The sequence below is a fragment of the Protomyctophum bolini genome (assembly GCF_963924005.1).
Source record: "Protomyctophum bolini genome assembly, chromosome: 9".
Taxonomy (NCBI): domain Eukaryota; kingdom Metazoa; phylum Chordata; class Actinopteri; order Myctophiformes; family Myctophidae; genus Protomyctophum; species Protomyctophum bolini.
The window spans coordinates 33,459,149-33,486,945 of NC_137870.1; the positions used below are offsets into that span (position 1 = coordinate 33,459,149).

The 27,797-nt window shown below is 42.4% G+C and overlaps 1 protein-coding gene across 2 annotated transcripts; it reads right to left on the bottom strand.

Moving 5' to 3' along the window:
- Positions 1–27,746, bottom strand: zbtb16b (zinc finger and BTB domain containing 16b). Of its 2 annotated transcripts, XM_080772351.1 has the most exons (7): positions 27,649–27,746; positions 25,270–26,526; positions 19,820–19,917; positions 15,830–15,916; positions 6,266–6,436; positions 4,498–4,665; positions 1–4,015 (listed from the first exon to the last, which is right to left on the bottom strand). In XM_080772351.1, the coding sequence occupies exons 2-7, from the start codon at positions 26,442–26,444 to the stop codon at positions 3,786–3,788; spliced, it is 1,929 nt and encodes a 642-aa protein (XP_080628477.1). In that variant the 5' UTR covers positions 26,445–26,526; positions 27,649–27,746; the 3' UTR covers positions 1–3,785. The 2 variants fall into 2 exon arrangements, with proteins under 2 accessions (XP_080628477.1, XP_080628478.1); XM_080772352.1 differs by lacking the exon at positions 27,649–27,746 and having other exon boundaries at positions 25,270–26,553.
- Between the last annotated feature and the right edge of the window lie 51 nt (positions 27,747–27,797).

Below are 27,797 nucleotides of genomic sequence, written 5' to 3' on the forward strand. Positions count from 1 at the left end.
TAAAATAGTAAATTGTTTTATTCATTTTTTTTTTACCATGCCACAGAACACTGGCGCGTACAGAGTTGTGCCTGAATCCACACTGAGAAAACACTTTCACACACTGTTACAAAGCTGTAATGAAGAGGGATTTTACTGCACACATGGCAAGAAGAACAACCCTGATTGGATACCAGCTCAAGCCTTGATCTGGTCCTGAGGTAGACAGACATAATCTAAACGACGCTAATCACATCCTTCAAGAACACATCAAATAAAAGGACATCTGCATTATCACAACATAGAAAGATCAAAGAAAACATATTTTCAACAAAAGTGCTCTGTTTCTTTTGGTCCACCGAGGAATTCCATTTATAGTGCATGTTCATGTAGAATAGATACATTGAAATGTGTTTTGATGGCACTGAGCGTTGTTGGCTATTTCAGAAGGCATTAGAAATGCCCATAGATGCCAAGGTTTGTCATACAAAGTAAAATCCTTCATTTAACTCCAAAGAGTGCACAAATGGAACCGCTCTTCTTGTACACTATTCAGAGTTAAATGAACACAGAGGATTTTACTATTCATCCTAATGTCTCAGTCCAATGTCACTTTGAAGGGAATATTTTTGAGAGAAGCGTCTATACTTTTACAACAAAATTGCTTGGAACTTGCATCAGAGTATCACTCACTATCACAGTATGTTGCCTCCAAGTTGCAATGTTCAGACAATGAATCTACATGGCAGTCTATCTTTAATTAACAATAAACAAACACCCAGAAACATCTACCAACAGCACGAACCCATGTACTCAAGCACATCAATGCTCTATTTATAAAAGAGGCACACGGGAGGGATCTCAATCAAATAAGAGACTTATAAAACACACATTAAGATGTTTCTCAAATCATACCAAATGTAAACACATTGCAAATTACTGTAATACAAAAATACAACATATTTAAAACTATAAGGCCTATGTTAGGCTCACATGAAGGATAAGATACCATAACAGTTTGTACATAACAGCTACACTACGACTGACAATGACCTGCTTATAGTCATTAAATGTCAGAATTTTCTTTAATGTTTGTAAAAAAACAAAAAAATAAATTGAAGAAAAAAAATAAACATTTTGTTTTCACATTTTCCTCAAGTCTATCTCATAGAAACTTCTGCTTCCGTAAGTTCCGTGATAAGACATATATAGTTAATGATTTAAAAACATCTAGCCAGATTGGGGCTCTTTGAATTTTGACTCCTTAAATACACTTTGCTGCGTATGTGTTGAAATTTAAACATAATGCAGTAGGCTTGAACAAGGAAAACGTGAGAGGTATGGTAGAGCTTGCTCTACTACAAAACAACCCAAGAGACACAGCCTGGGTGATGAAAATCAGCACATAATTATTTGGTAACAAAACTCAAGATATAAATAGCAAGACCTGTTATATTGCAATAGACTGCAATCTTGTGTGAGCGTACTACCTGAAAAAAAAAGAAAAGAAAACAACACCCAGAAAGAAAATACACCCACTGCAAGAAAAAAAAGGCAGTTAATGAGATCAAGCGTATGAGGTCAAAACATGGCTGTCATTCAAGTAAAACATGCAGAAAATAAACAACTTCAAACTCAACAGCAGAAAAATGCACAGGAGATTAAGGAAGGAAATGTCACTTATTTTAATCAAGTCTTGGTGGAATTGTTTTTCAGCCTCTACTCTTAACGATCGCAGAGGACCAGGTTTAATACTTTAGCACTCTCTTGTGAAGCTGCTGCTACATTACATATGTCAGAAACTATGACCATTGTGGCATTGACTCTGATCATATTCATTAGAGATACAGCTAAAGGTGTGAGTTTGTGTGTGTGTGTGTGTTTATTTATTATCTCCGCCAGGAGATGAACCCTGTCTGTGTGTCTGTCCTCACATAATACATATCAGAATTCAGCATCATATTTCTTGTGCACATTGCCATATATATATATATATATATATATACGCACGCACGCACGCGCACACACACACACACACACACACACACACACACACACACACACACACACACACACACACACACACACACACACACACACACACACACACACACACACACACACACACACACACTTTTTTCCCTCCCAGATTGGTCAAAGACAACCATGTAATGTTTGTATATTAATAATCAGAGCAGAGAAATTATTGTCCCTCAAGGCTATGGGACTGGCACACACCAATCAGGTTCCTGCCTGTCCAGCATATGGGATCTATATTACTAAATAACTAGCCAACTATAGTGCTCCTCTCCCACATGTACATCCTTAAAGATGGAGTGCCGTGATTTTAGTACTTTTTCCAATTTTCCATGTGTCTATGAGGTGACAGTACTTCATTAGACCCCTTGGTGTGGTTGTTATGTGCAATGATGTCCCTTTGTATTTAGGGTTTTTTCCTGGAGACTGACACCTTGACAAAAATGCCAATGAAAGAAACAGTAATAGTGACATCACACTATCAGACCCTCCCCTAACCCCTCCCTCTTTATCATACAGCCAACAGCTGTGGCTTCAGTTCAGGTGGATCACCACCCATCATGCCACCAGTTCATGCCTGGTGGGCGTGTTAAAATGTCATAAACGGCATTTTAACAAATACTGTACACTTTTTAGAAAAAAATCTTCTTTCTTATATAACAATAATCATGTTTTAGGGTGGAAAGAAATGTCAAAAATTGCACTCCAATTTTAAGGGATGTATCGTTACAACCTAATTGCAGAGATTATACACTGGCACAAGTCATCATTAGATTAATACCAAAATACTGTAAACATGTGATGACCTACTGTACCTCAAAACCCCCAAATCATAGTATAATGTCCATGCACATTCAACTTTGTTTGAGCTCTCTTAAGCCCGTCTTTAGCGCCTTTAACACACATCAGATCTCATTCCAGAGAATATGCTGGCATGGTTTGCCACCTTACATGTATACTGTATACATCTCATCCTATATGCCATTACTCTTCAGTTTCATGTAGGCCTACAACTGACTGTCAACTTGTGTAGGCGTAACGTCAATGACTTTGCATTCTTTACTTCCTCTTGCGAAGGACTTGCAAATTTGTGGTGTGGTTGTGAAAACCTTTCATCATTTCAAATTGGATTTGATTAAATTGACCAAATGAATTAACAATCAAACTTTGCAGATTACACAGAACATTGAGGAGATGGGAGCGTCCTGCACACATACTGTATTGCAAAGTATTATTAGTCTACAGCATTGTAATGTCATGTTTGTCTTTAGTGATGACAATATGCCACACTACTTTTCGGTGTGTTCACTGTCCAAATAATTTTCTCCATACAGCCTGTCACTTTGGAATGCACCATAATGATGCAACAGTCCTTTGTTATATCCCATTGCCTGTGGCTTTTCTTACACGCACATCCCCAAAACCTTGTCATCACATGCCGCAGACAGACAGAAAGATGGAGAGAGGGGCATACCTCCTGGCGGAGATTCACGCGCTAATGAGTCTTTCTAGTTCTTTTCTAGCCTTTTTAGTTGTGTATATGCATTTGCATGTAATTGTATCTGCTTGTGTGTGTTTGTATGCCTACCGGTATATATGTAAGTATAAATACCTACACATCCACAAACACCCCCTTCCACACACACAATAAATCACACCCCGTTGAATGTGTGTGTGTGCGTGCGTGCGTGCGTGCGTGCGTGTGTGTGTGTGTGTGTGTGTGTGTGCGTGCGTGTGCGTGTGTGTGTGTGTTACGGTCTAAGTCCCGCTCAGACATAGCAGACGTAAAGGTATGTCTTTTCTATCCTCCAGTCTGAGGGCACGTCCTCTGGTTTGTGGGCCTTCATGTGCTTTTGCATGGCCGCCAGGCTGGGGCAGAAGTCCTGGCATATGGTGCACTGGTACGGAGACGCTCCGTTGTGAGTGCGCAGGTGCTTAATCATAGCCGAGTAGTCTCGTGAACGCTGGTGACACAGCTTGCACTCAAATGGCTTCTCACCTGAAAACATTTATCAATTCAGGAAGGGAAGAGCATAATGACATGAACTTTGTATGAATATTGAGCTTTGGGTGAATAAGTCTTTGATTCAATTTGATGTTCTTTAACTGTAATAACTTCTTAATTCAGTTCACCTGCATGTGTGTGTGTGTGTGTGTGTGTGTGTGTGTGTGTGTGTGTGTGTGTGTGTGTGTGTGTGTGTGTGTGTGTGTGTGTGTGTGCGTGCGTGCGTGCGTGCGTGCGAGAGAGGAGCGTGTTTGTTTTAAGATAACGGGTGTGTCACTTGCCAAATTTCTTTTGGCGAGCATTGTGCCACATTTCAATGAAAACAAATATTTTGCATTTTGTTTCTATTGAAAATCGGTTAATTTTGGCAAGCATCACAGTCGAACAATGAAATAAAAGGAGGCTTTTGGGGAGGGGAGGGTTTTGCCCTCTGACCTGTGTGTACACGGTAGTGTGGGGGGGTTTTGCCCTCTGACCTGTGTGCACACGGTAGTGTGTCTCCAGCTGGTGCTTGAGGCTGAACCTCTTGCCACAGCCGTTACACTCGTAAGGCTTCTCTCCCGTGTGGATGCGCTTGTGTCCCCTCAAAGTGCCGTCGTCTCTGAAACAGGTTCCGCAGAACTCGCACTCAAACGGGTGATCGCCTGAAAAACACAGCAGTGTCACACCCTTTATAATGACCAGTATATAAAACAGCAACATTGTCATTAGACTGACGTGTATGCTACATAACTTAACCATCCGCGCCAGTCAAATGGTCGCAGGGGGTGGGGACAATGTGCTTCCAGACATCGCTAACATTACTATGCAAGGAGTCTCCTCCCAGCTGTCTGCTAATAGCTAATAAAAGTCCCCCAGACGTGTGTGGCTGTGTCTTTCCACACACTGTAGTTAATGTATTTCTCTCCTAGGCTGAGGGTTGGACTCATCTCCAATGACCTATGTGCCTCATTATCTCAGTGTCCACAGCAACAACCAAGTCAGAGGATACACTGCTCTGCTCATTACGGGCTGATTCTCCCCAATAGCGCACGCCACTATACGGAGCAGATGACATTTACAAAATGTTACTTCGAAGCAGACAAACAAGATACGCAGCCGTGGCCGAAACTCCCTTCACTTCTGTCTCTTCACATCAATTATGTATTTCTCCTGTCTAGACATCAAGCCGTCTTGACAGTCGAGAGAGTTATTTAAGGTAAAAGAAGAAAGGGGGACATCTTTTCAGTAAATATCTCCAAGTCTCCTGTGGCACTGAGACTCACCCCTGGTGAAACACGCAGACAAGTCATTTCCATTTGCTTTCCCTTCAATATATATTTGGGTTTCCTCTATCATTTTGGTATGAACTGCACCAGAACTGACAGCCGTGAATTTGTAGAAGCCCAAAGGCTGTCTAAGAACGCCAAATATAAACAGGATGAAATTGCCCAAAATACGCCCGCCGTCGCCCAGGCCATAACAGTACAGTGCTGTCATCAGAGAGGTGAGTCATCTCACAGAGATGGCATGAAGGGAAGCAGGAAAGTGGATGCAAATTGTCTAGAATCCTTCAGACAGATAACGTACAACAACATAATGCCCTATTCGGATGCCACTGATTCAGTGATCACATGTGGATCATGTGGATGTGGATCACTTGAGGATCCAGCAGATTATGATGGTGAATATAAGGTATAAGACCATGTCTTACCCAGTGGTGGAAAGTAACTTACTTAAGTACTGTAATTAAGTAAAACTTTGAGGTATTTGTACTTTACTTGAGTAATTCCAACTTCCAATACTTTTACTTCTACTCCACTACATCTCAAGATCCACTACATCTCAAATATTGTACTTTTACTCAACTACATTTATGTGAAAACTACTAGTTACTAGTTGATTTGCAGATTTTGATATTACAAAAACATACATTAAACCACTTTCAGGCCTATACATTTTGGCCATTTGAAAATAGCCAATCTGCAAGCTCACAATGCATCGTGATGCAACACATTGTGTGCTTGTAGATCTGCTATTTTCAAAAGATTTGCATACATTTGAAAACATTAAATGGGACATTTTGCATAAAAAGTAATAATAATAATAATAATAAATACATTTTGATGCCAATACTTTTGTACTTTACCTCAAGTACATTTTTAATTCCGGACTTTAACTTGTATTACAGAGTATTTCTACATTGCAGTATTGATACTTTTACTTAAGTAAAACATGTGAGTACTTTTCCCACCACTGTCTTACCTGTGTGAGAGCGTAAGTGTCTTTTGAGTGTTGTGTGGCTGGGGAAGGGCCGCTCGCAGTGGCTGCAGATGTAACTGTGCATGCCTGCATGGACCTCCATGTGCTGCTGCAGGGCCTTCTGGGTCTGGAAGCGCTTTGCACACAGCAGACAGAACACAGCCATGTCAGTCCCTGGAGAGAGTGCACAAGACAGAGACACACAGTTATTTCAGTACTGTGCACAGACAGGGCCTTAAGTGGTGAAACTGGGTCACTTCAACTTTCTCTGAGTCTCTAAGGAGAAAAGAAAACAGGCTTATTTCAAAGAGAAAGTGCTTCTACCTCGACTAACTCTCCCCAAAAGTCCATGGGCGCTTTCAACTACAGTCTTTAAATGCACTCTATTTTAAACCCGGAAAGTCATTGTTTTCTTTAGGAATTTCAAACACAATGTGGAACGTGCCAATCACACAATCAATGGCTTCTTCCTGGTGTGTTAGATGTGTAATTATTCTCCTCATTCCCCATCAGGAGTCAGCTCTCGCCTGTGAAGTCCTCTGTCTCTGTGCTCAGAGAGCGTCTGATAGCCGCTCCACCCTAAATGATGCCTACACTATGTGCTCTGTGCAGAATGTTAAGTAGTGATATCAAGCCATTAAAGGCAGGACTGCGGGAAAAAACACAATCCAGTTTAATCCTGTGTGTGACCTGGCATCACTTTGGGGCTGCTTTCCTGTTGCACAGAGTGTGGAGAGGAATACAGATGGGGAGACGCAGGCAGGGTAGTTTAAGTGAGAACGTCAATATGAAGACCATCCATTGGCTGTCATACAGTCACCATTTGATCTACAGGGTGTGCATGCTGTCTCGTCTCGTAAAACCCCATCCCAGCACCCTCGGCCGCACCTGCGTTGCAAATTCATACGAGATATGTTTAGACTGATGGCTTAATCAATCGCGTTGCTAATAATGTGCATGTCCTGAAGAGTTAAGCTTTAATGTGAGATTATGAGGTCCTTATTTCTCTCTTTGCTCAGGTTGTGGATCATTTACAATGCTAGCAGGTCCCATTGCTCCTGACTCAGATTCAATCAGACATCTCCAGCGGAGGATCATTAGTAAACAGAGGGCTGTGCCAGTACTTCATTGGAATTCAAGTGGGGTTGCTGTGTCGCATTTAAAATGCAGTCTGATGAGGTCCACTAAATCAAATCATTTGTTACTGTTATTGAAGTGCCTTGAGGCAACTGGCAATTAAATTGGAATTAGTGCAGGGAAAGGGATACAGCACACTCATACTAAGAAGGAAGAGTGTCAGACACTTGCTTCAGGTTCAATCGAGTTAACAGTCTCAAAGTAAAATGAAATAATAATTATAATAACAATAATTATAATAACGACAATAATAATAATGAATAAATCACATTTTCTAAGAAATACATGCATTGTACAATTCCCTCAAACGAAACACAGTTTTTAGTGTTTACACATAATACACTAAACTAGGTGCTTTTTGTTTGTGAGGCATCATCTAAAATTATTTCTTATACATTTTTCCAGTTTAATTATTAGCTTGCCTAGCCTAAAAGGTTTAAAAGGAAGTATGTGTATATATATCCCTAAAATAATGTTCACAGCACAGATCATTTTCAATCATTAATAGACATAGACATTAGCAGTAACTAACTAATAGGCATCAAACGGAATGAAAGACATTCCTCATTCTTTACAACACTATAGCCCCACAGTCTGATGGAATGAGCTGCACCTGTCAGAAGTGTTACCCTGTGGCCATTAACACAATAGATACACAATATGGTTCAAGGCATCATTGACCAAACCCATTAGTCATACTAGGCCCTTCATGCAACTCCTACACTCCCATAGTCTTCATGCTGCTGCTGCTTCCTAATGACCAGGGGCCTTTTCTCACACCACGGATCTCAATATTTTAGACCTTGACAAAAGACCCTTGCTCCCCAAGCCTCTATTCTTATGGATAGTTTATACTTTGTCGCACGACCCTTTCGCTTGACCAAAATGACATATTTTCAGCACCCCAGAAAATGTAACACTTTTTTTCTCAGTTGAAAACTAGCCTTTTGCCAGCCTCTGTATCACTGAACAGACAAGAACTGTCTCATCAGACTTGTTTTCTCTCCGGCATGCATTACTAAAGCCAATTCACTGTGCAGCAAGCAGCCGTTGACTCGGAATGATGATCTACTTAAATACCAAACATTTGAGGTTCAAACAATCCATTCTCCAGACGACCTCCAATGTATAACTGTGATAATTATGTTTCATCATCAAACATCAACATTGCAATATTTTATGCATCCAGCAGGGGGAGTGATTTCTATTTTAAAGTGTCCAGTTTTGCAGAGACTGAGCAGAGTCCACAGCTATCTAAACGGTATGGGCAATTGGGCAGAGTGGGCACTAATGAAGACTGGACACTTTTTTCACACACAACTGGGCACTTTTTTTTTTTAGGGGGGGGGACTTTTTTTTTAAGACAGAATCGGAGGAGGGGGATAGTGGGAACTAGTGATATTTTTAGCTACGCGTCCCGTGGCTCTGACAGCTATTATTCAAAAACCAAACAATGTGATCATAGCATTAGGCTCAATCCGCACGCACGCACGCACGCACGCACGCACGCACGCACGCACGCACACACGCACACACGCACACACGCACACACACACACACATTTGTTGTTTTTTTGTTCGGTGTGTGTGTGTGTGTGTGTGTGTGTGTGTGTGTGTGTGTGTGTGTGTGTGTGTGTGTGTGTGTGTGTGTGTGTGTGTGTGTGTGTGTGTGCATAATGCGTCCTTGAGTTCCTTCAGAGCATACAGTAGCTATCTGTGGATGGAAATATACTATGTATGTATGTATGTATGTATATATGTATCTATGTATGGTTAAAAGATTACCAGTCTTGTGATCATGTATGACGCTTAGTCCAAAATAGAGTAAACCTATCCTAATAATAGTTTAATATTTTCTTGTGTTTTATTCTTACTAGTCTTATTACGTTTGAAATGTACCAGGTATTTGTATGCTATGTCCTGTATGTCAGTCCTGTTTGTAATGTTTGATGTTTGATGTCTTGGGGACTGCAGATAGAATAAATCTGGTAAATTTACACTGCATTTTGAATGTAATGTTCATCAATATACACTGTCCCGACTAAATAAATGAGTATTAGTAATTAAGTATTAAGTATTATTAAGTATTTAAGTGTGTGTGTCATGTGTGTGTGTGTGTGTGTGTGTGTGTCAGATAGCCAAAGAGTTTTATTTTTGGGCACGGAATTATAACTATTCATATAGTTGACACCTCAGAATTGAATACATTTAATAAAAATAACATCGCTTTGTTAAGCTTGTGACATTTGTTCTGTGTGGTTGTTATCATAAGAATATAGATACATAGATACAATTTTCTTCTCTTCTTTTCTTTTTTGCTTCATGTATTGTATACAGTGTGAGCACTAGATCTGTTTTATGTTAGTTAATCTTAAGCTTAATGTATTGTTTCAAGGCCACATATTGCTCGCTGAAAATAAGCACGGAAATGAGTGACACAGTCATACAATGGAGTATAAATGGTAAATAGTGCATTTATATAGCACTTCACAATGTCCTTATTCACTGCAGAGGAAAGCAGCAGTTCAGTGTCTTGTGCAGCACTTGGACACTAACCCAGGGGGAGCTGTGAAACAAAACGGCCACTCTACCACCTGAGCCACTGCTGCCCAGTCAGTGCTTTAAGTATAAATTAGTCTTTACCCGTCTGCCAGGCAGTCTACTCATTTACCGTCATGGAAACCATATTGGGAAGGGAACATCACAAATGTATCCATCAAAAGACTCTGACTGTTGATCTCAGGCTGACATCGAGTGACAACAACATCCCAGGAGTAGCTAAGCTCAACTACACAAAATGCTAAAAATAAATATGGCAAACAAGATCCTAATGTGTAAACAAAAGCTAAACTTCTACTTCACTGCACAACAGTGTCAGATATACACGATAACAATGCATCATGTTACAACTGTCACAGTATGGGGCTCTGTGTTGCCATATTGTGGCTGTGTGTGGGCGTCGGCTTTCCTCCCAGCTTCCAGCCTTGGCACACCTGTCTGTGGTCACCTCATCGCACTCAATTGACACACCTGCCGGCCATCAACTCTTCAGCCCTGACAGTATTTATACCCTGGTCTTCACTCCACTCATCGTCAGATCATTGTTCAACCTTTCATGGTAGTACTATAGCTTGACTCTAGCCAGTGTTTATGTTCTAGTGAAGTTATAGTCTAGTTATATTTCCTAGTATCTGCTCCTGTGTTTCCAAACTCAAGCTCTTCTCCTCTCCTCCAGAACCCAGCTCACCTATTCTACTGCCTGCTCGTCTGCCTGCTTCCTGCATGGACTGCTTTCCTCATCCTCCATGTTTGTTTGCCATGCAACCTTCCACAATCTGCAATTCACCATATTGTGAATAAATATCTGAATTTTGCTCCTGTGTTTGGCTCTGCATTTGGGTTCAACTTTCTGCTACCGTGACAACGTGTTGTTAGCTTCTAGAAGTTTTAGTTTTGGCTAGCGACGCCACCGTCCAATGGCGTAAAAATGAACCTAAAGTGTTTGTGTGCGTGATGACATTTTGTCTGATCACTACGTGCTTCAGTGCTCCCAGTTAACATTTCCAAACAAAAAGTATTGCCCGTAGTGTTTTCCAATAGGCTTTAGCTCTCAGTGCTGAGAAGCTTTCTCTGTAACAAAGTAGGTCCTAAAGTTGGCTTGTCTTTGCCCCCTGCTTTCTCACCCTTAACTAGACAATGGATATGGGACTACAGGATGACCCTTGACCCTTGGTCCTCAATGGGGTAAATACCATGTAATCAATGGTGGTCCTCAAAGGATGGAGAGCGAACTGAGCATTGTCTCGTCCTGTGAGAGTATGCCTTTCACACTTTCCAGTGGGAAAAGCAATTCAGCTTAAACTACTCCTCTCAATGCAAGAAAGAAGAATTTATATAATCTTTGGTGTTTCTCATTATATCATTTTTGTGATGAGATGCCAAACGGTGATGCTATTAAATCAAGATTGGCTTCAGATTTTTACGCCATTTCAGTTTATGTACAAAATAGGGTGTGAGAAGACTTGCGTGGTCATGTGGTTAAACACAGTTCGCCTTGCTACATCTGCCACTCATTCAGTCCAACTGAGGTGGGACCCAGCCAAGCTCTCACGCTGCCTCAGAGACAAAACCATGTGTCTAGGCAACCAGATAGGATCATGGTCCTCCTTGGGTGAACGTGTTCAAGCTAATCCCTTCATTCACAAATAAGCGCAGCCTGTTCCTTTTCAAATGGCTGACAAAAGTTTTCCCACCCTGAGAATCTGGGAGTAAACCCACTGCAAATTGAACAAGAGATTGCATTCAATGATGAATGAAAATCTCCAGCATGTTTTCGGCACGTTGGCCTTATTTGGTAGATTTACTTTAGAATTAATGTCCAGTAAGCACCTACATGAATGATGTTGATTTGTTCAACACTATGCTTCTTTTCAACCACTAAACAATCCAACATTTTTTTTCCAAACTAAATAAATATCTGAAACAGCTCTTTTTTTTCCTTCTTTTTTTTGTTATTGTAAGAACAATCATATTTTCATTCATGTATATTGTGTACTGTATGTTGTCCTAATTAACAGGCTTGCATGTAAATTGCAAGCCACATTTGCAACTCAAAGCTTAACCCACTTTCAATCTGACTTCTTTATTTTGGGCATGTCATTCCAGGTGTTTTCAGAAATTCTAGTAGAAATATGTAATACCGGGAAAGCATCTGTGTCATTTTAGATTATCCCCATTTTTTATCTTGAAAGTGCAAACTGCTGTACTGAAGGCATTTGTAGAATTGACCTCAGGTATTAATGGGTTAAAATAAATCCACTCCCACCATGACAATGCAGAGGAATATAATGCATTTTTTAGTAAATCCACACTTCACGAGGCTGCCTCATGGTTTAAGGCCATGCATACTGAATTTACTATGACACCCATCATCACACAAGCTGCATTAAATAATGTTCCCGTTATGTCTCAGCTCAGTGCATATAGTGTGCTAACTGTCTCGGACACTCATGACCCAGTTAACCATACACAGTCATGTAGGCTGCATTGTGTGCTAGACCTCAAATGACCCGGTACATTCATGCTTGCGTGTTCACTCAGACAACTCCCTGCAGATGCATTGACTGTGGCTATGGGGATGCTAGAACCATAGGCAGGCAGGCACGCACACACACACACACACACACACACACACACACACGCGCGAGCGCAAACACACACACACACACACACACACACACACACACGCGCGCACACATGCGCGCGCAGACTACAGTACCTGATATGACCTCAGGCACACATCAGTAGACTGCTAATCTACCCGAGTGAGGTACAACCAGCTCAATAATTAATGCAACAAGAGATACGTTGCTCGTGTTTAACCACCATTCCATGGACCAGTTCATTGAGGTCACACTCCTGCTCCCCATATCCACTGCGCTGATTTCTTGCATTAAGCATACAGTACTTTATCGATGGAGACTATAGTACAGGGATCGTCAACAGGGGGTCTGGAACCGCTATAGGGCAGGGGTACCCAAAAGGTAGATTGTGATCTACCAGTAGATCACAAAGGCTGTGCAGGTAGATCACAGCATGGCATACATGGTCCTAAAAATATATTTAATTGAAATAGGACTTGACACTTGAATTAAGGTGACTTGTCAGCTCAAACCCACAATGCAATACTTTGTTTTCAAGATTGTTGTGCACAAACGTCAGTAGCATTACAAAGTTACAAACGCAAACAAACACAAACGCCCGCGACGCTATTCCATCAGCCCCCTCAGGTACATTTTTTAACTAATTTCAGCAACGGGATAATCTTTTTTTGGTGGGTAGATCTAGTTGAGCTGGTCATTTTGAAAGTGGCTCTCAAGTCCAAAAATTGTGGGCACCCCTGCGCTAGGGGGTCCTCAGAGTTACTACAGGAGGGCCCCAAAATCTTTGTGTGATAGGATTTTTCTTTCTTACAATATCCACTTGAACCCTATAGCATCCATATTCTGATGAGTACTTTTGCCAAAAAATAGCAAATCTACAGGCGCACAACGTGCTAAGAGAAAGGTGTTGACGGTTCAAGTGGTTAAATACAAATAAACATGAATCCAAAATATGCTGATGACGATAGTGCGGTCATAAAGACTATGAAGCTATCTGAAATCTATGAAAAAGTCACATGTCTACTACATATAAAAGTCACAGTTTTACATCTACAGTAGTAGGCTGTCCCTGCTTCAGCTCTCTCTCAGCTATAAGGGGTCTTTGGCCCGAAGACCCCGCTAGAGTACACTGTAGTGACAGTGTTCCTTTTATACGCCGAACAACAGGAAGCGCAGACATGCCACTGTGACCCAGTGCAACAGGCAACTAGAACATTACATCCATTCAGCTTAAAATCTGTGTGAATGTTAGCTGGGTATTAACAGTAGGGGCCAGTATAATGACGGACAGTCGGACACGCAATTAGGTGAGGGTAAAGGGTTTATTTCAACAACATGGCAAAGCCCACAGCGTGGCTGAATGGGTTATAGAACTGTTTAATTAGAGCTGGCACAGACAGTCATCATATTCTATTGATGGACGGAGTTTAAAATGCATGACTGTGAAAAGTGCAGCTGCTTTGAAACCCACAGTGGCAACACTCATACAGCCTTTGCCCAGAAGGTAATGTGGCAGAATAGTTAGCGAGTATTATGCTCTGCAGTATATCCAGTCACTGCCATCGTGTCGGATAGATTATCTACAGTCACTGGGTGTTGCAAAACTCTTTACATAAAATTATAGTCAAAACGCTGAATATACCCCAGAGGCATAACTACAGTAGTCGTAACCAAACAAACGCCATTGTTGCTCGCGCAGTTCAGAGACAGATCCATTATTTTATTTTGGGCACTGATAAGTAGGTCAGAGGAGACTATGACAGTGCTGTAAGAGAGGAGTAAACAGCAGCACATGATGTTGTTTTTCCTCTGAGTCTTGGCATCCAGTGCCACCCGCCAGCCACATGCCCTTGGGAAGCCACCCCCTTTCCCTTCCCACGTTCCAGCCTGCCCAGTGAACCCCCTCCTCTCTTTGATCTTAAACTACAGCAACTCCATGGCCATTCACCTCTGACATATCAAAATAGCAAAAGAGACTTTTATACCGTAAACTATAGTAAACCCAGCCAAATGCTGCCAAATTGCTTAAGAAGGTCTCCTTAAAGCAGTGGGGGTGGGCCACTGTTGCAGCTGGCGAGGCCTGACAAGTGTTAATCTGCCAAGAGGAAACTCATTTGGCTCACTGGTTATACCTAATGGCAATACAAAGCCACGGTATCACTATCACAACACTCTGAATCAAGATCTGGATCTCAAGGCTATGTGATCTGGTGAAAGTAAAGTACAGTCGAGGTTTAATGAAATATAAATTTATCCATGGAGATGTGAACAAGCTAATCCTAAAGCAACTAAAAACATAGCCTATCCTTCATTTAATTTCAGTGCAGTGTGATGTGAGGCACAGTAGAGAGGCAGTAAAACAGGTCATGGGTCACACTAGACCAAACTGAGATCATGACAAAATGAGAGAGTAATGCCCTTCTGTACCCTGCACTGGATACGCTGCCAAGGTGAAACTGAGCTCTGGATGTTTACAACCCGAAGAGATGAGGGTAGAGACTTCTGGGCATCGTTAACACCCCTCCATGTCCACAAGCATTAAGTATTCATACTGTGTGTGCCACCTGGAGTTACAGTTACATGCCAATGCTCCGGAGAGGGTTATCACCTTTCTCTGACAGTAGCAGAAAAGGTGTGGATTCAGACACCGCGAGGCATACATGCTGTTGACCAACGGTAAAGACTCACCCGACTGGGTTAGAGGTGGTTTGGTAAAAAAAAAAAAAAAAAAGGTCATTGGTTGTAATGTTTCAGACATTTCTGAGTTTTACTTCCTTTGTGTTATGGAAAGGTATTCCTAAACAAAACATGCAGGATATTGTAGTCACGGAAGGTTAATGTGTCGGTGTAAGTATGGTATGGTAAATAATACTTTAGCCACTCTAACACAGGAACAGACCATGGTATATCTATCACATAATAATGAACTAACAGTAACAAACAAACAACCCCTGTGGCTGTTGAGTGAAGTAGCATGTACACTCTATGGATGCCAAAAGATATTAGTGGGTGATATGTGAGAGCCCCCACTCCCCACCCCAGAGTGGATAAATTATAGAGCATAATGACAGGAACAGTTTAACCCAGACAGCATGACAAGCAAGTTTGGACCCACGAGCAAAAGTTTCAAAGTCACAGTTTAATCAATAGTTCAAATGTGATGCTTTCCAAGACACACATTAACGTAACGTAACGCGCAGGGGTGTGTGTGTGTGTGTGTGTGTGTGTGTGTGTGTGTGTGTGGGTGTGTGTACTTGTTTGTACTGTACCTGTGTGTGTTCTCCTGTGTGCTTCCAGAGCATCCTCTGATGAGAACGTGGCTCCACATTGATCACACACCAGTGCTTCGGCAGGAGCTGTAGGAAATCACAACGATGAGCATTTATCCTAATCCAGTGCTACTCACCCCGCGGGCCCCAGCTTAATGTACCTGCTGCCCGTCATGGTCACACCAATAAAACATAATTAGTTATTTTCATTGTTTTGAACAAGATTGTAGGTATCCATGTAGTATTGTCTTACTTTGTTCCAAGAGAAAGTGATGTCAGTTGAGTATTAACCACTTACTTATTTATTCACCTGTGATAATCTGTTCATAAATTACGTTCTCTTCACATTTTGTAACTTTATCATTAATTAATCAAAATGTTTTTGTTCATTGAGGTTTGGCCTTATTGCAACGGTAGGTCATAGATTACTATGAAAACCTGCATAAGTCAGTCCGTCAGTCATTTCCTCAGTCGTTCCGTCACGCCTCGCGACATGCTCCATATATGGCCTTCTCCATGTATGAAGATCACAACACTGACCTCATCAAACCCTGGATATTGCCATAATGGAGAAGACTGGATCATCACCTAGATCTGTATGGAGCAGGCCAGCACCCATGCCCGTCAGCGAAAACTAGAGTTCTCAACAGGCCTGAAAATTAAAGCCCGCCGGCCCTACCTGGGTCCTCATCAAACCCTGTACACTCAAGACACTGCCCCTGCTGCCACCGGCCTAAGATCTCCATATATGGAGCTGACCTGTTCTGACATTCCATATGTTGATCTGACCTCATCAAACCCTGTCCAATCAAGACATGCTCCATATATGGCCAGTACAGAATTAATTCCATTTATGTTGATCTGACCCCCCATGCCAAAGCGCCAGCCCTCGCCCAGCAGTCTGCTGTCACCCAGGCGGATGCGTGCACATGACCTCGCCCTTTAGGGTGAGGTCGCTTCTCTGCCTCAGGCCGTCTTACTGGTGGTAAATGTGGCTTTTTACTGTGTTTCCTTAATTTCGTGTAGTCTGTTACAAAATACATTTGTAAACATTTCAAAATAATACTGACATTTGTAGCTAATGAGACATAACCACCAATATAAAGTTAAGCAACGGGTTTCACTGTATTAAAATACTTGTGAACGAATACGTGTGAACGTGAGCTTTTTATATGGCTGCTCTTATTGCAGTCGATACAAATCATAGAAATGACAACCTCAATTTAGCAAAAACAAAAAGGAACCTACAGTAGGACATCAGAGCAGAGTCACGTCTGTTTTCCTTTTGTTCATTTTGAAATTCCCTGGGGCTTCTCATTAGTCTGTAAATACTAGTGCTGTAAGTTAAGGAAGCACATACCATATACTAACTATACTGTACATGGCAGCACAATGGAATGGAAGAATCCAGGGTAGAAAAGCAACTCAGGACAACAATGGCACCAGACAGTGTGCCATAGCCTGCCTCTTCACAACAGAGCGCTGAAGAGTTTTATTTACCATGCCCCGTTATCAGACTCTGAACACTGAGCACACTGTCTGCATGAGAGGCCACAGAAGGACTGGGTGTTCTCTCAACAGCAGACTCTTTCCGCCTGCGGCACATCCCTCTATCAAACAAACAGAAAACACACTTCAGAGTCAACACTCCAAAGCCCCTCACATGCTACAGTGCAACTACAGTATTATTCAGCCCACCTTTGGAATGCCCATGGCTGTTCTCATGAAGACACAGAGTGTACAGCACTCGCACAAATGTTGAATTCTGATGCACTCACACCTGCACAGAGACACAAACGGATTCACTCATCCATGCGCGTGCGCACGCACGCACGCACACACACACACACACACACACACACACACACACACACCTGCACGCGCACATGTACAGTGTAACACATGCACACTCACTTACAGCTGTTTGGATGTGGGTTGGCTCTCACTGAGATGTAAATCGGTTGCAGATCCATACTGGCCCAGGGCTCATTCCCTGATCTATTTTCTGCTCAGCTGGCTTTAAATGAAGTTAAAATGACTCATTAAAACACCCACAAGCTTTGGGAACTCTGAACACGGCAGACTAAATGTGGTCCTCTTTCAACTCGCACTATAACCTCTACACACAAATGCAGCACAACTGCTTCATATGTTTCATTCTACCCCCCCCCCCCCCTAAAAGAAAACTGTTATTGTTTTGGAACACTGCTTTTGTTTTCTACGGCAAAATAAATAAATAATAAAAACGTGCGTGACAGAAGTTTCCAAAGCATAAAATGCTATGGCAGTGTGGTGGATCCTAATGTTGTGTGACGCTGGCCAGCGTGGTGTGTTGTGTTGTGTGAGATTGTGTGATTAGGGAGGAAGAGAACATAGTGCATTGTCTTGTGCAGTCAAAGGCACGGAGTGTGCTCTCATCCATAAACCATCAAACTGTCTCCAGACACGGCTGCAATCGTCCTCCATCAAAACACTTTGTCTGGCATACCAAAATAAGAGCCAGCATCGAGCTGAATACTAAATCAGCCCATTAGAACGGGCGGAGAACTCGCTCCTTAGCAACCAGCGGGATCTAAGGCTGCTATACTGAAATACACGGTGACAATAAGATCGACATCTCTTTTTTTCCCCATGGCATTATGTGTTAGCACATTGAGGGAATGTGGAGGATATAATTTTGTGAGAATTCAAATTCGAATGTCTTTGTGAATTGGAAATTAGGAGCACCTTGTTGCCAGGGACAGCAATAGCAGCCAGCGCACGTATATGCCAGTCTGGCTCCACAGGAGCAAGGTGGCATCAGGGCATGGTATGGCCCAGGTAAAGTCCTTTCTAAACATTTGTTTAAGGTGGGAATGATTTTCTCTCATGTGTCATGTCACCCTGCCCTGAACAAATGTCAATGTAACGGAGGGACAGAGAGCTAAGCTAGCCTTGTCTATTCTCATATTCAGACCGGGGTCTCTGCTTTTATTTTAGTTTCATTTTACCCCCCTCTCTCCCTCCCTCCTCTCTCCCGCCTCTCCCCCTCTTTCTCTATTTTGGATAAAGTAGCTGGGAGAGCAGTCAGGTCTGATTAAGTCTGCATTTGGGTACAGTGTGTTCCTGGACACACATCTGCGAGCGAGCCATCACACACGCTTCGGAACACTGGCAGAACACCCAGGCCTGCCGGCAGCTGATGATGTCATCACTCAGAAGGGGCAGAGCTGGCGAACTGCCAAAAATCTCCCAAAAAACACACAAAGATTCAACTGAAAGACTTTGGTGGTGGTGCGGGGAGTAAGACAGAGAGAGACAGAGTCAGAGAGAGAGACAGAGAGACAGTCTGTGTGTGTGTGTGTGTGTGTGTGTGTGTGTGTGTGTGTGTGTGTGTGTGTGTGTGTGTGTGTGTGTGTGTGTGTGTGTGTGTGTGAGAGAGAGAGAGAGAGAGAGAGAGACACACACACACACACACACACACACACACACACAGATCTACAGTACAGACGTGATCTTAATATGGGGAGCAATATTTACGGTGGCAAGAGATTTTCCAAACAAAGTAGCCTAGAATAGACTGTGGATTATGTGCCGCAGAAACGTCCACAGCCATGTTAACCTTTAATTCACAGTCTGCACTGCCAATTCTAGAGGCCTGTTGTTTTTATTATTATGGCCCTTATATTTGACCTTCTTAGCATTGCTGCTATGTGTATACATGTCAACAGTGCCAACATATTTTTTGCTTGTATATTTTACTTTCTATTTCACTTATAGCATCGTTGTACCTACTCAGCTTTCTAGTAACCTTTCAAGTTAGGAATTTCTTTCAGGGTCAAAAATGTGTCTGTCTGTCAGTCAGTCTATCTGTCCGTCTGTCTGTCAGTTGGTCAGTCAGGTCAGTCAGTCAGTCCATCCGTCCGTCCGTCCGTCCGTCCGTCCGTCCGTCCGTCTGTCTGGCTGGCTGGGTTGTACCCAGATCAATGTGTGATGGTTAATTATAATCACCTGCATGAGACAGCATGTGCATCCTTAGCCGTACGCTGTCCGGGAAGATCTTGCCACAGTATTCACAGCCATGGCCCCTTTCCCTGTTATGCAGCTTCCTATTGAAAACACAACTGCAATGTTAGTCAAAACAATACAATACAATACAATTTCATGTATGAAAGAGAGAGAGAGAGAGAGAGAGAGAGAGAGAAAAAACATAATAGTGCTATGTTTCTATTCCTTTTCTGTAAGGTCCTCCAAGGCAAGTAGCATTGTTGTCCCCATAAAGAACAGCACGTTTGCATTCTGACACGAATCAATCACTGAATGCAACATCATTAGTGAGAGAAGCCTTTGCTGTTGTGAATCACACTGCATGAATGCTAAGAGGACACCCACAATAGGATATCTGGCTAATTTCAGAGTGCATACAAATACAGTACGTGCACGCACACGCACGCACGCACACATGTGCACGCACGCACACACGTGCAGGCACACACGCACACGCACACACACACACACACGCACACACACACACACACACACACACACACACACACACACACTGCTATTAAAGGGGGGGGGGGGGGGGGGGAGATGATTCGCTGAAGCTCTGCCTGCAGCGATCAAGCCATCATATCATATCACACGCATCCAACCACACACGTTATCCTTATATCCCCTCTGACCAACGAATGGCCTCACAGCCATCCATGGCTGGAACACAATCTGTGGTCAAAATAAATTATCCTGAAAATGTAACACCAAAAATGTACACCACGTTATTGACTTTGCTCATCATGTGGAATAATATCTTGAACAGTAGGCCTACTTATCCTGCCTATGACTAGATATCTTATATAACTGTTGCGTGCCATCTTGTCTGCACATTGTAACCCCTTCTAACCATGTTGAGCCCAATTTATAGTTTCATCATACAATGGAGCATAAAATAGGCTTTTCCCCCCCTCCACATTATGGCGAGCTCTAACTCCCGTTGTGCTTGTGTAGGGGTCTAACCAGGATGGTTGCTAGCTGGACAAACATGTTTGCTGATCTTAAGATATCTCTTCTTGGGAGCATCTTATTTAAGCATAATAATAATAATAATAGGGGCCTGTGCTCTTTGAGTTAGTCAGGGAACTGCTTGACCACTAACTTGTAATAAACTTCCAACTTAGAAATACTCGTATATCTCCAGATCTGCCTCAGCAACCTGACTGATCCTAAATTCCTAGACATACTGTATGCCTTAGTTGCCACTTCATAGAACCTAAAAGGCACTAATCAATAAGAAAGTAAAAAATACACACTGTCAGTGTCCAACATCCTGCGCAGTTTCTTTATTCTTATTTTTTTCTTGCCTGTAATTTTATATAATTGCAGTTCATTACAGTACATTCCCTGCATAAGTGCTGGAATTATCCAGTTTTACATAATTTCATACAAAGTACTCTTTGCAAATGTCTTTTTTTTGTATAGCTCAGAGAAGACATGTCAGTCACAAACTTCAAGCAGGCAAAGTAGGCTTCAAGCACTTCATGACTAACCGCATTTACGCACACGCACGCGCACACCACACACACACACACACACACACACACACACACACACACACACACACACACACACACACACACACACACACACACACACACACACACACACACACACACACACACACACACACACACACACACACCAACATGTGTTCCAGGCATGAAAGGTACAACCACCTATAGGTTACAAGAGGTCTACATAAAACAATACATTGACCTGGTTAGATTGATTGATTGATTGATTGAAATATGTATTAACAGTTTGCAGAATGAGTACATTTCACATGAAAGCACAACTCAATACAAAGACTGTTACTGCGGACGACACACTGATAAAGTAAATTACACTTACAACAGGGTCCACCATTTTCAATTCATCAGAACATTTAGAGACGAACAAATAAAGAGACCGGTGTAAACGAAACACAGTATGACCCCTACCAATGACAATGACATCTGTCTATCTCAGTGGTTCCCAAACCTTTTAGCTCGAGAACCAGAAGAGAAATGTTATGTCTCCCTGTGTCCCAAACTAGTGAAAATAGCTACCGATCTATCGATCTACCGAGCTACCGATCTATAGAGCTGCTATTTTCACTTTAAGGTATTCCTTTCCCTCTAATTAATGAATTATTTAAAATGTATTATTTACAAAATGTAGGAAACTATCTGCATGAGTAGTGAGTACACAGTCAAATCCTGTGAGTGTTCATTTAAGGCTAACTTACATTTAAGTGTGCAAATGGAATCACAGTATGCCACATTTTATTGTGTGGCACAAACATGAAATGTCAATCGCATGCATTTGTGAGTCATTAAGGGATGAGGTTGGTGGCCTCATTAGGTTTCATGACATAAGTGCAAAATTGTCATCGTGCAAATATGGTCAATGGGATTGTAGTTTACTGTTCAAATGACAGACGGGTAATATGTAGTAATCTTTCATCCTTGTTCATTTGAGAAACAAAAATGCTTTTATATGAGATGGTTGAACAAACTGACAAATCCCTGAATTTCAGTAATCAACACAGCAGACGTTATCCATCAACAACCTGAAAGGTTCAGCCTGGTTCCTATTGAGAAGTTCTCTAATGATGCAGAGGAATGCATATCTTTTCTTTTTTTTATAAGTCAATGCTATTGAACACCCTTTACGTCTGTTTGTTGGTTTAAAAAAAATTTAACCAATGGAAAGTATTAAAAAGTGCTTTGGCGTAAACCTCCTAACTCCATTCAATCCAACCTGACAGCGTGTTGCGGGTTCAACTCCCAGTCCCGACGACCTTCGCTGCGTGTCACTCCCCATCTCTCTCCCCATTTCCTGTCAACTTATTGTGTACAGTGCATCAAATAAAGGCAAAATCAGTGCTATTGAACACCCTTTACGTCTGTGTTGGTTAAAAAAATATTTAACCAATGAAAAGTATTTACCTTAAAAAGTAAAAAATCTCCACTATATATTTATATATATATATATACATATATATATATATATACACAGTATATATATATATATATATATATATATATATATTTTTTTTTTTTATATATATATATATATATATATATATATATATATATATATATATATAAAATATATCTTCCCTCAGACAGCAGAGATATCAAATAGTTTCGAAAACAGCCTGTGTAAACACTTCTGTAGAAGTAATCAAAAAGAAAAGAAAAAAGAAGGGGGGAAAAAAGCAGTAGCTTTGTAAATAGAAGCATTATGCGACACGGAGGCTGCTCTATATTAAGTGCCTAACAAAGATCTAATTCATGACTTTCCAGAAAGTCTCACTCTGCAGGCATGAGTGCAGGTGTCTCTGAGAACAAATTAACATAATAGATTAGATTAACACTCTTCCCCGATTCTAAATTTGACAGTGACTTAATCGCCTACTGTATGTTGAAAAACATACGGAGTAATCATACAGATCATGGAACAAATCATCATCATTCTTTAGAAAGACTATCTGCTAGTACATAAACACATTTACCACTATCCACACATGCAGGCACAAGGAATATATCCATATGGCACATGCATGCTTAGCCATATCAGGATACTGTCACTGAGTCCTTCTATAATTCTGACTATACCTTACACTTTGCCCTTGATATTGCACATTTTATCCTAATATAAAAATGCACCAATGTCTCTAGACAATTGGACTCGAGTCATAGTGACTCGACTCGAGTCTGACTCGACTCGCATATTTGACGACTTGCGACTCGACTCGGACTTTGAATGTAAAGACTTGCGACTCAACTCGGACTTGGAAGGTAAAAGACCAACGAGACTTGAGACTTGACTCCGACTTTCTAGCCAATGACTCCCGACTCGACTCGAGACAAGATGACTTGTGACTTGTTTTGTTTCCGAGCATACAGTATTTGAATACAGTGTCGGTGTGCAGCGCAAGCACACTAAGGCAAAACCTTTATTTTCACCACACAGCTGCAGTAGATTGAAAAGTTGCTTCCTACCTTTGAGTTAGTGTTGCTGAAAGACACCCAGATCCAATTGTATATTCCATATTTCCATATGTACTAAGTGTGAAGTTGTGTCTGTAAACTAGTGTCAACACGGAGGCACACAGTGACAGTTGTGAGCATGCGCAGATTGCACTGCCTCTGCTCCAGCGTACAGGGACAAAACGGCGAGGAGTGATTAGGGGGAGCCATAGTACAGTGAAATACAGTGGGGAATATCTATTGATTCATTGATTGAATACTTTATTGGCAGAAATGTAATCGGTATAGGGTACAGTCAAACACTGATCAAAAAGGGATCACTGAAAAAAGTCCTTGCTGTCTTGTTTCCATTCGGTCCTGGGTAATCAATTCATAATCATGACAAGTCACATGACAAATAACAAAATTCAAATTCTAGACTTGACACAACCTTGTGACTCGACTTGTGACTCGGCTTGACTTGCCCACAACAGAAAGACTTGGGACTCGACTTGGACTTGGGACCAAATGACTTGGGACTCGACTTGGGACTCGGACCTGAGGGTTGGATTGACTTGAGACTCGACTTGGACTTGGGACCAAACGACTTGGGACTCGACTTGGACTCGGACCGGAGCAACTTGAACAATTGTACGTACATTTGTACATACGTCTGTAAACCACATAACTCGAGAACCGTTTGCCCCACCGACTTCACATTTGACACACACCTTCCACACCACCACAGGGAGTGCAGTGCCCAGTGTCACAAAAAGCCTAGCACAAAAGCCTATGACAGGGCCCAAATTAGCCAATTGATCACACCTGTTCACTCCATATATGGAGCTGGCCGCCTGTTCTGACATCTGCATAGACTCTATATTTGGGCATGCCTGACAAAGAACTCCATATAAAAGGGCATAAAAGGGACACAGACATAATAACTTGATGGGGCATTCATTTCCAACTTGCATCGTTCCACCTACGCCAGTGCCCAATGGGCACCACTCTAGTTGTTGCTGTCGAGAGGAAACCACCTAACTCCATTTTTGATTTTTTTTTCTTTTTCATAAATGAATGATATTGAACACCCTTTACGTCTGTGTTGTTTCGAAAATATTGAACGAATGGAAGTAGTCAAAAAACGCTTTGGACAAAACCTCTTAACTCCATTGGACCCTCAAACTGTCTGCTAAAGCAACTAACTCCACCACCTTTCCCCTCTCATGCAAGTAATTGACAATATATAAAGTCACAACACCAACTTTAATGAGGCAGTACTGCCTCATTTTAAAAAATGAACAGTTTGGAGTGTGCGTGTGTGTGTTATGTTTGATATATAGCCTGTATATAATAATAATAATAATAATAACAGTAATAATAATAAGGGTAATAATAATAATAAACAGACTGATCTTGGGAGTGTTGATGGATGGAGGTCTACTCTACCTGTGCTGCTCCATAGCCTGTCTGTTGTGCAGCTGAAGCCCACATTCACCACAGCATAGCTGGCCTTGAGCCTGGCCCTCACGCCTCATCCCGGCTGCAAACTGGCCCAGTCTGCTGAGCAGCTCCCTGTGGAGCAGGCCCTGGTGCAGGAGGCCGCCATAGGCCCTTGGATCAAGCGGCATCACCAGGGATGATGGGGCCACTGAGACAGACAGCGGTATCCTCCCCTCCTCCGGGTGGCTGGAAGGCATAGAGTACAGAGAGGCCAGATGTCTCTCGGCTGTCCCAGGGAAGCTTTCAAGAGAGCTCCCCCTTTGGCCTCCATCGTCCTGGCCCGAGTGTAACTCTCGGGCGCTGGTGATCACGCTGCCTCGGAGTGGCGTTCCCGGGCCCTCGTCTCGAGGCTGTTCTGAAATGCAGCTCACTTCTCCTCCGCTGGAGGACCTTCCCTCGTAGCCGTTGGCCTCATCCACCTGCATGCTCTCTGTCTTTATGCTGCCTGCTGGTGCCAGGGATGAGGCCAACATGGCTACGCCAAAATACTGGGGCTGTTGTTGGAGAGCCTGCATGCTCTCCATATCGACATCTTTGTGCAGCCCGGGACTCGACGGGGGAGCCCCTTCAGTCTGTGGGCCGGGGGAAGTGCTCTCTGACATCTGACACAGTGCGAGGTGATGGAGGGCAGTGAGCGTTGTGCAGTTATTTCCGTCCTGTTCGGAATGCTTGTTCTTGGACATCAACATTTGCCTCCAGTGCCTGGCGCGGCTGTGGTCGTTGTGGTCTCTGACGGCCGCGTCCTCGCTCTCCTCCGACTGGATGGTCTCCAGCACCTTCAGGCACTGTTCCTCCAGGTACTCGATCTCCAGGATCTCGGCGGCGTACAGGAGGTCGTCCAGGTCCTCGGCGCTGGCCTGCAGAGAGGCCGTGTAGGCGTACTCCAGGATCTGCTGGAAGGTCTTGGGGGACAGGAAGTCCAGGGCATAGTGTCGGCTGCTGCGATGGAACAGAATCTCGAACATCTTGCTGGTGCAGGCCAGCACGGTGCGGTGGGCTGGGAACTCCTGGCCGTCCACGGTGATTATAACATCGCACAGCGTTCCCGCCAGGCGCATCTGATTGGCCCGCTGCAGGAGCGTGCTAGGATGTGTGGGGTTGTGGAGCTGAAGGACACCCATGTTTGTTAGACCCGTATCCACTCGGACCCTCGCTGAGCCCACGCATGAGGTGTGGCTCTCCAATGGCCTTTAGGTTGTTGTGCTGTAGCTCAGGGAGGAAGTCAGGTGGAAGAAGATCACAGCGCAGAATAACTCAGTTAGTACTTCATTGAGAGGGAATATTTATGCAGTAGGATATTATTTTGTAGCATATTATTTTGTTTATCATAAATAAGAAACAAAACTAAAATATGTTCAATATCTGACTTGGTTTATAATGCCATAGTATATACCCAATTCAACATGAATAATAATAATGACAACAGAATGCTGAAAAATCAGATTGATGTAGCCTACACTGAAGTCCATTTGACAGTGCTGCTTTAATAATGTCTGCAAAGTGAACAGATGCCATATCATTCCATGTATCAGCCACTACCTTCAACAGGTTGCGCACAAACATATACGTGTCATTATTATTTAGACATATTGTTTATTATTTATTGCGCCAAATCCGCCAATTAGCTACCACAAAGGAGTAGGCTATAGCTCTATAATACCACTTCTATACGACCAATGTAAAACAAGTTATCAAACTGTACAAATATCTTATGCCGTCCATCAATATAATTATATGATCCTGCACATGCGACATATTTATTCGTCCAGTTCAAGAATATTGAACTATATCAAAGTAACCTAATGCTTGGCTCCAAAACATTATAATCATTGTGGACCACTTCCAGGCACGCTCGAGTGATGCTGATAGGTTACATCCTTGGTCCCAACTATCCGCAACATCAGAGCGCATCAGGTGCACACCAACCATTTAGCCCTATAGCCTCACTCATCGGGATAAATCGTTAGATTTAGGCTATATCTATTACCGAAAGCTATATACTTATACCCGCAAATTACCAATCTAAAATTACAGCACGGTTTGACGAGACTGCAAGACCGAATCAAGTTTTAATTTCCCAATTTCAGCGGCGGACAAACTTCAGGCATTCTCAACATGTCTGAAATGGCTAGGCTACTTATATTCAATGACAATAAACACTCAGTAAGTAGCATGCAATATGGTACGGAAACATTATTTGTATAGCAGCCTTCTAGTCTGTCTGAAAAGTAGCACGTTCAGATTCAGGACCACCTGTATAAAAATGTCCAGTCTGAAACACACTCGAAATAGATCAAGGCACTCATGTCCTGTCATGCTCCTTACCTCAATATCCCTCCGTCTCCACTGACAGGGTTATTATCCAGGCAACATCATGGTTAGGCATTTCACAGTACCCGCTCCAAACTCACTCCTGCTCCAAGTAAGCAAATCATCACCCAGGCGACGTCACTGCTTTGAATGATTGTCCTCTG